Here is a 16,164-nt window from a genome sequence, read left to right as displayed (position 1 = left end):
GACACTGTAAATTCGCCCTGCTGTGCCCAGAAGATAGATTCCTCACAGTCTCCACCACCTCTGGCTCTTACAACATTGTCTTAGCAATCAGTGCCATATTTTCTTCAAAGTAGCTGCAATTTTATAATCCCAGCACTTCTGAGGCACAGGTAGGTGGATCTCTGTGAGTTCAAGGCCAGCCTAGTCTATACATTGCAAGTTTGAGGCCAGTCAAGGCTCCATTGTGAGACCCTGTCTCAAAAAACAAAACAAAGCAAATAGCTGAAATTTTGGTATTTATTTGATAACCCTAAATTGTAAATAGGCAGATGTTCAAGTTACTTGGAAAAGGAAGGAAAATTGTGGAAAAATATATTTTTTTTGTCTTATCATTAGGAAAGGTAAACAATGCTATCAAGATAGAGTAGCCATATACTCTAGATCATAACAACTGGCAGTGGAGGGCCAGGGGGTGGTGGCACACACCTTTCTTACCAGCATTTGGGAGGCAAAGGTAGGTGGATCTCTGAGTTCGAGGCTAGCCTGGTCTACAAAGCAAGTTCCAGGATAGCTAGAGCTACACAGAGAGACCCTGTTTTGAAAAACATTTTTAAAAAGTCGTCAATTGGCAGTGAAGGAAAAGATGGCTCACAGTGCTTGCCAATGTGACATTAAAGACCACACCAGACAGAGCTGTCTTGGTAATGAGCGCATGCCTTACCAGGTGAAAACTATTTCAGGACTTGGGCAAATGAGTTAGTGGTCTTAGGTTCTAGATCTGCTTCAATGATTGCTTTATCACCTTTATTAGGTCTACTAGGTTTTTGTCAAGATAGTGTGTAGCTAGAGCTTTCCTGCCTTGCCCACAGTCAGGACAAATCTCTCTTACCCGCCAGTCCCACAGCCGCTCAGACCCAACCAAGTAAACACAGAGACTTATATTGCTTACAAACCGTATGGCTGTGGCAGGCTTCTTGCTAACTGTTCTTATAGCTTAAATTAATCCATTTCTATAAATCTATACCTTGCCACATGGCTGGTGGCTTACTGGTGTCTTTACATGCTGCTTGTCCTGGCGGTGGCTGCAGTGTCTCTCTAGCTACAAATGGCACCCAACGTGGGGTTCCAGATATTGGAGAAATTATTTTGGCCACTCCACGTAGTTAAAAGGATATTGATTTAATGGCGTAACTCACAAATTAAGTAATAGGTAGGTCGCAGGGTCTGGGGAAGGTGTATTGCAGTCCAGCGGTGTTCTCTGGAGCTTTGCTCGATCCATCTCTACAGTTCAGGGTCCCGGCACCGAGAGAGCGCTGGCCCATCCAGCTCTCGGGTCTCCCGGTGCCTCCCCTGGCCCCGCCTCGTAGGCGTGACAGTTGCCAGAGTCTCAATGGGGGTTGGAACTTCCAGATCCAAGCTGGAATGGCTACCCACTACAATAGTGTTTAAATGGATCAATTGTATATACATACCATGAAATGACTGAACACAGTGACCAGACAGATGCTTGAACACTGACTCCTTTCAGTGTGTGACTTCATAGCACTGAGAACTAGGGCACATAATCGATAGCCTGTATTTTTTTTTAATTTCACTTAGAGAAATTAGAGAGTTACCCCCACTCCCCTAACCCCCGATTTTAACCTAAAATGACGGGAAACAAATGGGAATTGGAGAGACTTTTCTAAAGATGACTCCACAGCAACAGTCACAGGGCAGCAGGACCACAGCGGTTCCTGCTGAGTTGAGATAAGCAGAAGTGTGTGTGAGCAGCACAAGGCAGGCTTCCTCCGGGCATGCTCCGTTTCAGGGAGCGGTTTGGTTCTGTGGTGATAGAGTTATGCTTTGAGAAATCTTCATTGTGGAATATACAGGTGAAATGACATTTAGAATAGATTCTGACTAAATAGAATCACTTTAAAGACAATAGTTAAATTTGCTCTTTTAAAAGTGTGTTGCATTATGTAAGCTTAAAAGTATACAGCAGTTTATTCCTTAAATATGTGTGAATTAGGTATATACATTGTGACTAATTTCAAATAAGCATGCAATGGAGTTTCTCGGACATACCCCCTTGTCTCTTCTGGATCAGTTTGAGTCATATTCATAGAGACTTAAACTGCAACCCACAATGAACTCACGTTTCTTTTCTCTGGGCCAAAAGTTTAAAGTCAAGCATTTGAGTGCAGGTTATGCCATACAGAAAATAACATTTATACACAGTTGTGGAACAAAAGTCTTGATATACTAGTGGTAGGAAAAAACACACACACACATACACACACACACAGCACACACACACACACACACACACACACACACACACACACACACAGCACACGAGATGTACTTGTACTTGCTTTAGAGAAAATCTAAAATATAGCCTAAGTTTATTTGGGACACTAAATTTTACCTAGATTTTAGAAGATTCTCTCTCTGTAGCATATTGCATTGAAACAGGAAGGAGCATACCTCATAGCTCAATGGAAAACAGCCAACTTTCTAACATTTTAACAGACAACCTTCCTTTAAGCATGCTTTAAACTTTTGAAAACTTTATTGTTATTATGGAAATGTGTGTGTGTGTGTGTGTGTGTGTGTGTGTGTGTGTGTGATGTGTATTTGTGTGATTGCAGGTGTGCATGTCCCTACAGTCACATGCGATCAGAGGACAACTGTATGGTGTTGATTCTTATTTCACTTCACATAGGTTCTGGGCATGGAATGAAGGTCATTAGGCTTGATGGCCAATGGTTTTCCTGCTGAACCATCTTGCCCACCTGAGTATGCTTTCAGTAATAAAACTGTACCTCCTTCCCCATACTAGAAGTCCTAAGTCTTTCATTTTTAGTTGCCTTTATATTGCCATTAATATACTTCTCTGTTGTTTTTGAGTAATGCTTTATATTTGCATAATTGATTTTTTAAGATAGGTTTTTTTTTAACAAGTAGATATCAAGGGAGATACTAAGAAAAACTTTAAAAGGAGGGAAAGGTGGAAATTAAGATATAACAGTTTAAATATTTGAAACAATATATGGTTTAAGTTCTGTCATATTAATGAATGCATTCATTAAATTTATCTGACATAGAAGGAAGCTATTTTAAATATTGTCTTCCATTATTGTTTTACTTTACTCATTTTCAAACATGGGTGCATTTAGTTCACTACATTTGAAGAGAGCAGGTCATGTTTTCAGGCTCTGGACAGCCAGTAATTTCCTGTAGGAATAGAGGCTGCATTGTGCCATCAGCACAGTTCAGTGTGACCCCTCTCCTCCTAAATCACACTTGTAGAGCACCCAAAAGGATAGCTTCCAATAGAAAACTAATACTTGGTGATTTAATAATAGATCTGCTGGAAAAAAAAAAAACATTTAAGGGACCACATGACTCCTGCTTCTGGACTTGCCATGTCTTCCACATGGTTCCATGCTTTTCATAAGGCTTCACCCTTCTGTTTCAAATCACCATTGAAATGTCACCTTTTCAGGACCCACCTGGAAATGTTGCTAAAATGCACTGCCTTTCATCCCATTTCCTCCAATTCCTGCCTGTCTATCTTCATAATTTATACACATGCTTATACACTGCATATCTGCGTCTCTGTCCCATCAACTAGGATTAGAGTCAGCTCTAGGGAGAAAGGTATTAGTTCATGCTGTGCCCATCGAGTAAAGCAGCAGGCTCTCAGGAAAGAGGAAATAAATGTGTACACGAGGTTCCTTTTAAAAGTGCTTTCTGACTTCCGTTACTGGCGCAGCAGGTGAAAGCACACGCCATTCAAGCCTGGCAACCCACGTTTGGTCTCTGGAATCCACAGGTAGGTAGGAGAGTGCCAATTTCACCAAGATTTTCTGACCTTCACATGTGCACTGTGGCTTGTGCCCCTCCATCATGTGCTCTCACACAGTGTTAAATAATTAATAATAGAATAATTAATTTAAAAATTTCAGTTGTATTTACCAGAATGTTTCCAATTTTATAATATTTCCTTCTTTTTTTATATGTATGTGGTTGTGGTGTGCATGTTCATTTTTGCCTGTGTATGCATGTGAAGGTCCAAGGTAGATGTAGGAGTCTTCTTCAGTCACTCTCCATTGTGTTCATTGAAGTGGGGTGTCTCTGGATTGGACCAGGAGCTTCCAGATATGAGTAGTAGCTCAACAGATTGCTTTAACCACTGGACCATCCCCTCAGCCCCTTATGATGATTATTTTGAACAAAAAATTATTTGGACTATTAGCATTTTCTCTCATTGTTAATTTCAATTTACTTATAAATCAGATCTCTAATTAAAAAAACTAAATTAAAATTTTTCTTGTTGTTACTATGACATGTACTTGTGCTCTCTGTGAGTGTGGGAACATGTGCCATGATATTCACGTGGAATTCAGAGGTCAAGTTTGTGGACCTGGTTCTCTTTTTCCACCTTTACACGGCTTCTAAGATTGAACTCACTCAGGCCCTCAGGCTTGTGCAGAAAATTCTTTATCAACTAGTCATCTTGCTGGCCCTCACTGCTAACTTTATCCTGACATTAGCAATCCTGTGTTTGTGAGTGGAAGGGTAGGGTATCAGGTGTTAATAATTAGACAAAATGAATTCAAAGATTACTTTTGGTTTTGAAAATCTATTTTTGTGGCCTTTTGTTTCTGGCGGGGTGCGGGGAGCAGGAGAGAGAGAGTTTAGGAACTTCAAATCAGTTTTGCTTCCTTTACATTTTCTTTAGGCAACACATTGAAATTTGGGCTTATTCTCTGAGTGTACAAGAGGAGATAATTTGAGCAAATGAACTTCTGAAATGCTTTTTGTCAGTGAGGAGTACTCAGTGAACAGCACTTACACTTTCTAAAGTATTTAGAACCCCTCCCCCCATCCTCTAGGTCACATGAGTCATGTGGTGTGAATTCTGTCCAATGTTGTTGATATGTTAGATGCCTAAAGTTTTTAGCAGACTGGTGCCCCTAAGATTATCTAAAAAGAAAATTTCTTGAAAAACATTATAACCTTTAACCTAATTCCTATAACCCTGTGCCAAAAAGAGATACTGATCTGTGATATGTGCATTCAGTCAGGTATGAGCTCAAACAATTTCTATGACCCTGTGCCAAAAAGAGATACTCATTTGTGATATGTGCATTCAGTCATGTATGAGCTCAAACAAGGAGCTAGGCAGTTGGTAAAGTAGTCGTTGCATATAGATCATCATGGCCTCTGTTGACAAGTTTCTCATCCTCAGGGGATCACCTTCTTTTCTACTTTCTCTAATTTTTTTTTATACCAAATCCATCCATTATTTGAGTGACTTCATATACGAGATCTTGTATACAAGTATACGAGTACTTGTGGAAGTAGATCTTTCCCAAGGTAAAAGTAAGCAACTAAATACATTGCTCACATAAGATAACCTTTTATTTTAAGGTTTCACAACTTTATTACTCATTGCCACTTGCTGAGATACATCTCAACATTATTAATACTTACCCTTGGCTGTGGCTTGACAGCTTTTTTTGGAGGGGGACATTATTATATATTTACAGTTTAATTGATACTGAAATTTTTAGTGCTTCTGTAATTTTTCAGTTTTCTTTGGTGACTTTAAAAAATCTCTATCTACCTTTTCTATTCATTTGTTTTCCCTTCCTTTCATTTGAGCTTTTAAAATGCTCTATAATTTTGACAACTGTTAGTTCATTTTGCAAGAGGTGTTGCAGTCGTTAGGTTAGCGGCTTTGCTCTGGATTTGAAGGTCAGCATAATGCTTACTGCTTACACCACCTTGGCAGGTTAACTTTCAGATGGAGGCACCAGCATTATCTCTTCATGGAGTCAGAAAGATTAAATGCATGAGTGCATGTAAAGTCCCATGTAGTGCCCGACACACAGTAAACAAATGAACATTATATATTGATATTCTTTCCTGCACCCCAGCTTTGTTCACCCTCACTATGCATGTTGGTTCCGTGTTTTCAGTATGCTAAGCTACTTTACCTTGAGTAAACTGTACAGTGAATACAATGAACTATTATGCAAGCAGCTAAGATGATGAGGCCCGTCTACATCTAATAACCAGAGGAACTACGAATGCTATTTTTGGGTGGTAATTTTCAGTTCCTCATTCCTGTCATAAATTTAATGTTTAAAAGCTGTATCCATATTAAGACAGTTCTTTGTAAACAAAAGAAATTATTGAAAAAGGTGTGGATGTTGAGAATGGGTGGAGGGGAGTCTTGAACTCTTGAACTTCCTTCTGTATATGACTTTTAATGTGTTGCATTATGCACACAATACTTTTTTTGTACAGTTGAGGATTTTTAAAACATGGAAAGAAACTTCTGTCTTTACTTGTGTTGAGTAGGCACTCTAAGGAAAGTCCACATACTTTTAACATGTGTTTTAAAAATCAGATTTAGAGGAGTAAAATCAGATAATACAGGAAGACTTTTATTTGCTCAGTGAGTCGAGAAGCATATTGGTATTATTTTCAATTATTTTTGTTTGTGTAGATTAAAAAGAAATATGTTAGTCATAAATGCCCATTCATCCATAAGTGTACACAGGTATTTCACACAGCCTTAAAATGCCCGAGTTACTCTGAAAATGACAGAAATTTTCAAAAGGTAAAATTTAAAATAAGGCAGAAGGAATAAGGGGAGAAATATGTGCACACAAATCTGTGGTTTCCATATTTGAATAATATTTGCCAATAAGTAAAGGTGCAACCTCTTCTATTTGAGGTTGTGTGCCAACCACTTACACTATTATTTCACTAACACAGTCATGTGCACTTAGGTGCTCCAGAGGTATGTAGCATGCGTCTCATCTATTTGTGATTAATATACATCCTTTGATGTCAACCTACCATAATTTAGAGAACATAGTCTTGAACACTTCTGTAATTACATTTACATGCAGATTATTTTTCTCATTTCTGATACTCGTTAATTCTGCTGCAAAGCTTTATTTGCTGTAATGAACCAGCATCCCTGATCCGCCTATCTTTGTGGTTAGTTGGTAGAAGGACAGTGTTTAAATTTCTCTGAGGTCCCTTGCTGAGTGGCATCTCTGGATGAAGAGCTCTTCAGGAGTGGGCATGTGCTTGTGGTTTTTGGTCTTCTGCATTTTATGACAAAGGAATTCCCTTTTGAATCGCGCTGCTCCTCTGAAACCCTGGAGCCTCTGGTTCAAGCAGCCGCGGTCCGTCCGTGCAGTGTCCCTGACGTCATCCGGCGTATGCATAAGCCCTGCTATTGTCTTACTGCTCCAGCGGGGCTGAGGATTGCAGTATCCGCGCTGCTGCTCGCAGACCTGCCCTGCGCTACCTAGCCCTCCTCACTGCATCCCGCAACAGCCGCGTGGGCCTTTCTTTGCCTTGTGGATTTTGAAAAGCAGCTCTTCGCTTTGGGATGGTGTAGGAGACCTTGCTTTCCCCTCTCGAGAGAAAGCTGAAGCCCTTGGAGGAGAATCTGGCAGCTGGACATAGCTCGGACTGCATTGTCTGGCTTCATGACCCCTGCTGTGTAGCCAGCTCATCTCTTCCTTCTCAGGAGCACATGCACATCCTACGTTTTCTTACTTCCTTTTTCCTTTTCTTTCCTTTCTTCTAAATTTTTTTTTAAAAAGCAGCTTCTGGAGCCAGCCATGTTTGGTACTGAATCCTCATGTAAGTAAATGGATCCTACCTCTCTTCTATAGAATTGTGTGCTACCAGGGTTGCCCTGGCTTGAGTTCATGTCACTCTGCCTCAGGTTCATAATATTTGCATTTGCCTCTAATCACAGAAGAATTGGTCTTGGGTAAGAGACTTCCCTGAAGTGGATTATTCATTCTTAAAGCCAGGCTTGTCAATGTGGTCAAAACGAGGCCTCCAAGAGGGAGGAGGTAAGACAGGATGCAGGCAGCCTCTCAGACCTTGCTAATTGATGGGATCTGGACTGCCACTGATCCATTGCTGGAGGCTCCTAATGTCCTTAAACCCTAAAATAGGTGCTAGAAGACTCTGAGATGACAGTGTTTGCAAGATAAGGGCTTGCATGTTTCATCCAGGGAGAGATAAAGGTGTCTTTATGTATCTTCCTCCATATTTTTACAAAAACACATGGGTAGACACTACATGTAGGTTTAAGAAGAACAATGAATAGCTTTCTACTTGAGACAGAGTGCTTTTTTTCACAATGGTTTCAAATTTGATATGTTGGCTAACATCACAGAATGGCAGCCTTGTATATGTTTTAAACTTATACAATGAAATTGCTTTGGTGCAGAGCAGGCCCAGCTCACTGGGCTGGGCTGGACAGCAGTTGTAGACACACTAACCAGGTATTTAAAAATTGGTGATAGTCAACCTAGCTGAGAACCATTTAATGTTTGATGTAAAGTACCAGTGAGGTTGTACATGCTCTGCAGAACATTTCACCATCATCTGTAAGCAAAGGTGACAGTTACGAATGTCTAGAGATTTGACCTACTGGCCTGGCTTTGCAGGGGAGAAGGGGACTGGGTTAAGGCAGGACATTGAGGAAATCTATTTCTGATGAATTTGTAATTTGACCCCAACTTTCTGGTCACAGCCGTCCATGTGACTGTTGGATAGCTGCTGATTATTGTAGAGAAATAGCATTTGCAGAGAGCTAATAACCCTCAGTTCTTTTGTTTCTTGACTGGCTTTAAAAAAGCTCATTTTTGTTGTTTTATTGCTGAAGCCTCCCATTTCCAGGGCTACCATATTTTGTAATCAAGTTCAAGACAGACTAATAAGAGATTTAGTGTCCATTCGACATATGTTTCTTAATAATTTGAAAATATTTTAAAATTCATTTAATGGTACATTTGGAATTCTTGTCATCCAAGAAACATCTTTCAGTTTCTCATTTCAGTAATGGAATTTAATTGATGTAAGACCCTCGGTGAGGACAGAAATCTTTATACTGTGTGTTACAGGGAAATTAGTGCTGTTAGAGGCAATTGAAATGCATTGTTGGACTCTCATACCAGGCTCCCTTCCATTGTCTGGCCTGTTTTTCCAAATAGATAGTTTTTTTTTTTTTTCACCATCAAACCTTATCTTTTGATAGTCTCACCCATGTGCTATCTGGTATATTTGAAAACTGCTTTTGGTCTCCATGGCTACCGTTATGGAACGGAACTGAGTACTAGTCAGCGCACAGACCACTGTCATGCCAGGTTTTAGCAGTTTTGCTTTGACTGAGAACCTTTTTGCTTTGACTGAGGATTAATGCTTATCTCTGGCTTGTCACTAGAAGCCCACAGGTATCCATGCTCCCTGTGGGCATTTCGGTTAGATGGCTGTCTTCTTTCAGATGAGGAGGTTCTGTGCGCTAAGTGTGTCCACGCTGAGCGCTTGCTTTGCCTGCAGCTCTTTACCTGCATTACTTTACCTTGGCTGCTGTTTTGTGGGCCCGAACATTCTCCACGTTCAGAACATGCAGGAAGTAGTACTCTTTGAAGTTTTAATTAGTTTGGAAGGAGCCTCCCAGACCAACTTCGGTGTTCTTACAGAACTGTCTTAGGAAGTCTTTAGCCAGCTTGCCTGCAGTGGGGGGCAGGTCCTAGAAACACCAAGAGAAGCCACCTTCAGAGATGGGGGAGTCTATTCTTGACTTCAGGATGCTGTGCCTTACTTGTATCAGATTTTTTATTTTAAAAATTCTTTCCTTTGTTTTTTTTTAGAGTATAAAATACTTACATCATTTCCCCCTTCCTTTTCCTCCCTCCAACTCTTCCTGTATACATACCCTTCCTTGCTCTCTTTCAGATTTATGACCTCTTTTGTTTATTAATTGTTGTTAATATGCATTTATGTATATGTCTCTGTATATATTTATTTTTAAATGCCTAAATACAACCTGCTCTGTCTCTATAATGTTACTTGTGTTTATGTTTTCAAGGCTGACCATTTGGTACTGGATAACCAATGGGTATGTTCTTCCTTGGGGAAGACTGTTTCTCCTGCTCTCAGCCTTCCTTAATTGACTGTTGTTTAAATTGAGGTATGATTGACATATCATAGGATGGATAAGTCTTACTATGGCTTCCAAGCATTTGTACCCATGTTTGTATGGTAGAACCCTCCCTGGATGGAGATATGGAACACTTCTGTTTCCTCAGGAAGTATTATGGTCTTGCCATTCATTATTACTTCTCCCCCGCCCCCACCGGCCAATGGTGATAATCAAATGGTGATAATCACTGTTCTGATTTGTGTTTTCCCAGACTCATTGTTAATGGCTCTTTTAAATTTTCTTTCTTGCTTCTTGTGTTTTAAGATAAGACAAAAGGAACACATCTTCATTATTTACTTGTTGAATATATAATTAAGTTGATTTTTATGTCTTAGATTTTTGAGGTCAGGTGTCTGTAGTGCCTGCATTCTACATTTTTATATTTCTATCTCACCAAGATGTTGTTTATCTTAAGTAACCCTCCCTCCTAGACAACCCCTAAATAAAAGTAAATAGTCTTATCAAATGACAAAATTGACCTGAAAGAGCAAATGTCTCACAAGTTAGAGACTTATATTACCATGCAGAAATAATTACTAACTCTGCACTAATGTATGATATAGTTTATTTTATTCAATGTTTTGCCTTTTTACAGTGTAAGTGATTCAGCCTAGGTATTCCTCCACACCAGGCTAGCACTCTTCTCTTCCCAGCCCACCAGCATCGTTCCATCTCTGTCTCTGACAATCCTGTCTCATCTTTCTGACTTGTGGATGTTAATTTCCTGTAGTTGTGTTGACTGACCATTCTCTCCTTAGGCCTCACTTTGACATGAAGTTGTCTGTAGTGTTAGGAGACTCATCATGATGAGGTGGGAAGGATAATAGCTCTGAGGTGTCCTGTCACTCTGTTACCATATGGATGTATTCTAATACATTTTTCCTTTACTGAAATTATTTGTGTCTAAAAATGGGACTAATGCTTTGTAGGAGTCAGAATAATTTACAAGAAGAAAATGCTATCAACAAAGTTTTATTGAGTAAAGCAATAATTAGATGCATATTTGCAGTGCTTAACTTGGTTTAATGAAGTTTATATAGAAAAATCAGTAGAATTCTGCAAAATTAAAAAAAAATCTTGGAAACTGTTTAAGAGGAAAACAAAATTTCAGTTTTTGTGAAGTAAAGAAAATTGGTAACAGGAGAAAAACAGTTTATCTTTTCTGTTTATCGAGTGAGGAAAACTATTTCCACTGCTGACCTTTGGTCACACTCTTCCTCATAAAGCTGGTTATTCTTCAAAGAACAGATGTTTTAACTGTAATGCACATTATTCGATTAGTATTGCCTGGGCTCCCCCCCCCCCCCCCGTATATAACTTTTTTATTTCTCAAGGGTGCCAATGAAGGGACTGTTTAAGGTATGCAGTGGTGGGAATTGTGCCCTGATACATTAATGTGTCTCCCAAAGCACCTGCCTTATTAGATTAGTACCTTACCTGCTGAGAAATAGGATATCCCTGAGGAAAACAGCATCCTCGAATCTTCCCTTCCACATTTTGCTACAGATTTGCAAAGAGAAATTCTAGACTAAGGCATTTGTGAGGCATGGAGGAAACCACCAGAGTACCAACAAAATAGTAACTAGTGTGAGACTTGGCCATCTATCTTAGCCGCGATGAGGTGATGACAGGCTGTGCAGAGTTCCTTCTTTAATTTGCCTGCATCACCCAATGGGTAATGAGAGAGATCTGTGGGATGTTACTCATATAATTCGTCTGTCATGGGCACCAAAGTTCACCTGTTGCCATTACTTTAATTATAGATCTATTAATTAAGTTGGAACTGACAGATTAGGAGTAATAGCAACCATGGTGTTATGCTACTGAAAACAAGGAGATTCTCAAAACTTTTGATTTGGAGCAGGTGTATGGGAGATAATCAAATGAATACACCCTGTAACGTTAGGTCACGAAGCTTCTGGGATGAAGTGCATCTGGTAAGGAAACAAGTCACACTCTTTTATGTGCACCCAGGGACCTTCTTGACAGCTGGCTATATGTAAGGTTGAACTTGGGTCTGTTGTTTTATTGAAACATGTGTGAATAAGTTGAAGTATGAATAGGGGCTATGGCTGTCCCAGATCACCTTTAAAATGGACCATTTCTCAATATAAACACATGATTATTGTCAGTAACTGTTAGAACTGTTTTTTTTTTTCTGTTAGTATGTTGGATATTTTAGTACTATACTTATTTTCTCCTTAGTATTTGTCGTTTGTAACTAGGTAATTTAGGAACACCAGCTATTTTCCTTTCTTACGACATTGATCTCGCTGCTAGTCCTGAGCTATATTGGATTTTAGATGCTTTCATCTCAAAGCAAAAGTAGAAATGCTTAGCTGGGGTTGGACTAAACTCCCAAGTCTGCACTTAGAACATGTGTGTAGGAGAAAAATATTATTGCATGGCTTTAGGTAGGTAGGGTGCACAGACAACTGAAGCATATAGATATATGAAAGCTAATGTGGCTTTGGGGGATTTATGTTGAGATAAGTTCACGTAGGAGCTTGGAATGTTAAGGCCCATGCAACATTTTTGACTTGCTTTACTCTGTCTGCTTTCATTCTAACAGCAAGATCTGATGTGAGATTTCTTTTTGAGTTTTTTCTCTGTTGATAGTTAACATTGTATCTTTAGAACCAAGAGCATATTTTAAAGGAAGACAGGAGTAAGTTGCTTTTGTGGATATTTCCATGTTTATTCCCTAGCTTAAAAGTAGAATAAGAATATCCATTGGCTTCTGACTTTCACCCCACTGTTGGACTCCCTAAGGGGTCGCCTATAGTTTGTTCAGCAAAAATCACACAAGTGTTCAGTGGTTTGTTGTTTTCATTGCTACAATGGACCAGATTCATATCCTGTCTAAACTGTGGGGAATCCATCAGGGAAATTGCCGTATATGGAACTTTCCCCGTAGGATTCCCATGGAATTACACAGGATGTGAATAGTCCCTGTTGTTAGGGATTCTGAGGTAGGAAAGTCACTGGGCATGTGTATTTTTGAACATTTATAATAGCCATTTATAATTAATATAGTCAGTTTTTTAAACTCGAGATCTGAGACTGTTTGGATACCATATGAATTGTATGGTCACTTTTTTGTTTTTACCTAGAAAATACACATGTGATATAAGTTAGAAGTCATATTTGCTATGCTACAATGGTAAATTGTAAGATTTTCATTATATCTTATTTGTATTCTCATAGAAATAATTGTGAATTAAAAAGTGATTGTGCAATTTAATACATGAAGTAGAAATGGCAGACAAAACAGATAAGGAGTACCAAGTATAAACATTCTGGGCTCTCAGTTGGCTGCATTAAAATGGTGTCTGTAGCACATACTACCAGGGTTTTGCTGTGTATATTTAAATTGTGGCTTATTAAATGAAATTTTAGTGTTAGGAGAACTGGCTTTTCAGGGCCAGGATGTGTGCATCAGGGAGGAGCTTACCAAAGGACATCTCTGTAAAATAATATGCGGCAGTGAGAATGAGTAACAAAAGAGAGGAAGCCATCACTTCCTCAGACTGGGAGGAAGACTGAAAGTCTCATGGAGAATACTTTTGATGGAGGAGTTTGCATAGAACTGGATGAGGTGGGTCAGGGTTGGAGAATACTCTGTGTATTTGCTACCTGTGGTCACTCCCATGGCATCACTAAGTGATCCTAACACTCTTGCAGAAATGGCTTAAGCCTATTAAGTTTGATTGTTCGCCATTTAAAATACTCTATCAATGTAAATTTGACCATATCAGTGTGGTAGTCCTATGAACGTGTAATTTAATATATCAAATAAGGAAAAGTTGGAATCTTCAGGGTTCCAGAAATGTCCCCTTAGATGTAAAATGTGTGGGCTGTTTGTCACATTGTGGTTCTCAGCAGTGTCAATGGGTTAATGAGTTAGTCATTATTGGTCTCTTAAAAGGCATCCCCAGAGCATGGCAGGTACCACCATACACTAAGCTCTTATTAGTTAACATGTGTTCTTAATACCTGGATTTGCTATGGGTGATAGGATTATTGGAAATATGATATGTTGAATTATAATGGGGTTAACATAGGGTTTAAGGACATGTTTTAGGCTGAGGTGTTTTTCATGTATTTCTGGTATGCTAGAAATATGTCAATGAACAGCTCTTACTTGTCACCCTTCAGAGCAAGGCCAGGTGACATGAAAGAGCAATAGCATGGGAGACATTAATTACTAAGTGCAGATTTATCGTGGATAGATAAACTGAAATGTGCTGATAATTTCCCATATATTGATGGCTTTACTATGTCAGTTCTAAGTTAAATGACCATTCTTAAAAGTGCAGTAATTATGATCAGGTACTCTAGTCATCAATTTCTCTACAGCATGAAAATAGAATTGCATTCCTGTTATAATTCAAAATTAAGCATGTATTTAAGAGTCAAGATTTTGTACACATTTTGGGCAGCAGTAAGCCTGTTGAGGATATACATGGACTGAGAAATCACAGTACTTTACTGTTGTAACTTTTGCTACTTCCTCCACCCCGGCTACGCACCCAATACTTGAGACTGAGAAAAGGCTTTTGATAGGGTCTGACCTGAGGAAAAACACATAGGGGGTCCAGCCTAGCCTTGCCTCACTCAGAAACCTGCAATTTCTCCCCTGAACATTGCTGGGCTTATTTTAGTATAATGGTTATTCAGTTCCCTATTACCATCTAATAATCCCCAAACACGGCAGCTTACAATAGTACGCATTGCCATTTTCCACTGTTCTTTGAGTTAAGCAAGCCCCACTCATGGCTCTCATCCTTAGGTCCCTTGTGCAGTTATGGCCAGATTTCTGTAGCCATTTTTAAGGATCATGTGAGCCAGAGGTCCAGAATAATGTGGTTCCTGCCTGTTGACTTGGGGCTTCCTGGAGCTATGGGCAGAAATGTGGACACTTAGCTTCTTCCTGTGGCTGAAGCTTCTTGTAGCATGGTGCTGAATTCTTGGAAAGAATAGCCCATGACAGAGTGCTCTGAAAGCTCAGGTAGAAGCTGTGGTGTTTCTTACGGTTTGGCTTCTTAGGTCTCAGAAGTCACTTCCATGTATTATAGTGGTCACATAAATAACTAGGATAAGCCAGATTTAAAAAGAGGGGAACAAGAGCCATTGTGTAATAAAGGTGTAAGTGGCAAGGTCACACTGCAAAAGAGAATGTAATATGGAAAATATAAAAGTGGCTTTATCAAGAAACTAGATTTGCCACAGGTAGTTTCTAGACTAAAGAGTTTCTAGACTAAATATCTTCAGATATTTTATATAAAGTTTCAAAAAGTGAATATTTTAGACTTGGATACTATCTCTTTTCTTAGTTATTTATTTCTGCCATTTAATACAAAATTAGCATAGACACTATAAGCCTATGTAGTTGAAATTCGTTTTTATGCCAGTACACACGAGTCAAAGGAACAAAGGTTCTTCCTTAGGTTGGTATTATAAAATATGCAGAGTCTTTAAGGAAGACCACTTTATTATTATTTATTTTTATTTTATATGTATTTTTGCCTCTGTGTGTGTGTGTGTGTGTGTGTGTGTGTGTGTGTATCATGTTCATTCCTGTTACAGCCAGTAGCCAGCCCAGAAGAGGGTTTTGGATCTCATGAAACGGGAGTCACAACAGGTGGTTGTGAGCTGCTCTGTGAGTGTTGGGACGGAACCTGGGTCCTCTGCAAGAGCAACACTTGCTCCCGACCACCGAGCCATCCTTCCAGGCCTGGGAAATCAGTGTTTAAAATACCATTATCGGTGTTACATACAATGTATTCACTTTCAATGTACAGTTGGATGAAATGTGTATATTCATGTAGTCAGTGTTATTACAATCAAGATTGACCATGATACTGTCACTCCCAAGAGTTCCCTTGTGCTTTACAGCCAATTCCCATGTTTATAATCATATAATTTCATATAAATGGAATACTATAATATACACTTCTTTTTTTTTCAGCATAATGTTGTCAGCTGTGTTATTGCAGCTATTGAGAATTCTTTTTATTGCTGGATAAAAGACATGAATGTACTGGCCCACCTGACTGTCAGGGCTGAGGTTATTCCTGTCTTTAGTTCTTGTGAATAAAGCTACCGTATAAATCCTCCAGGGTAATTCCTTGTGTGGACATGTTTTCATTTCTTAGCCG

General features: G+C 39.3%; 1 protein-coding gene across 6 annotated transcripts in view; it reads left to right on the top strand.

The window, feature by feature from the left end:
• The window catches only part of St7 (suppression of tumorigenicity 7), a 259,684-nt gene that overhangs the window by 50,077 nt on the left and 193,443 nt on the right, over positions 1-16,164 (top strand). The window contains exon 1 of one of the 6 annotated variants that reach the window (XM_016009499.3): positions 7,239-7,644. The exons of 4 other annotated variants lie outside the window; for them this stretch is intronic. In XM_016009499.3, coding sequence (XP_015864985.1) covers positions 7,623-7,644 — 22 coding nt within the window. In that variant the 5' untranslated portion in view covers positions 7,239-7,622. Of the gene's footprint in view, positions 1-7,238; positions 7,645-16,164 lie in introns of those variants that run through there. One more of the 6 variants, XM_016009498.3, reaches the window with a different exon arrangement.

This window comes from Peromyscus maniculatus, chromosome 3 (genome assembly GCF_049852395.1).
Source record: "Peromyscus maniculatus bairdii isolate BWxNUB_F1_BW_parent chromosome 3, HU_Pman_BW_mat_3.1, whole genome shotgun sequence".
Lineage (NCBI taxonomy): Eukaryota > Metazoa > Chordata > Mammalia > Rodentia > Cricetidae > Peromyscus > Peromyscus maniculatus.
The sequence above is the reverse complement of the archived record's forward strand: the minus strand, read 5'-3'. Positions and strand labels throughout refer to the sequence as shown.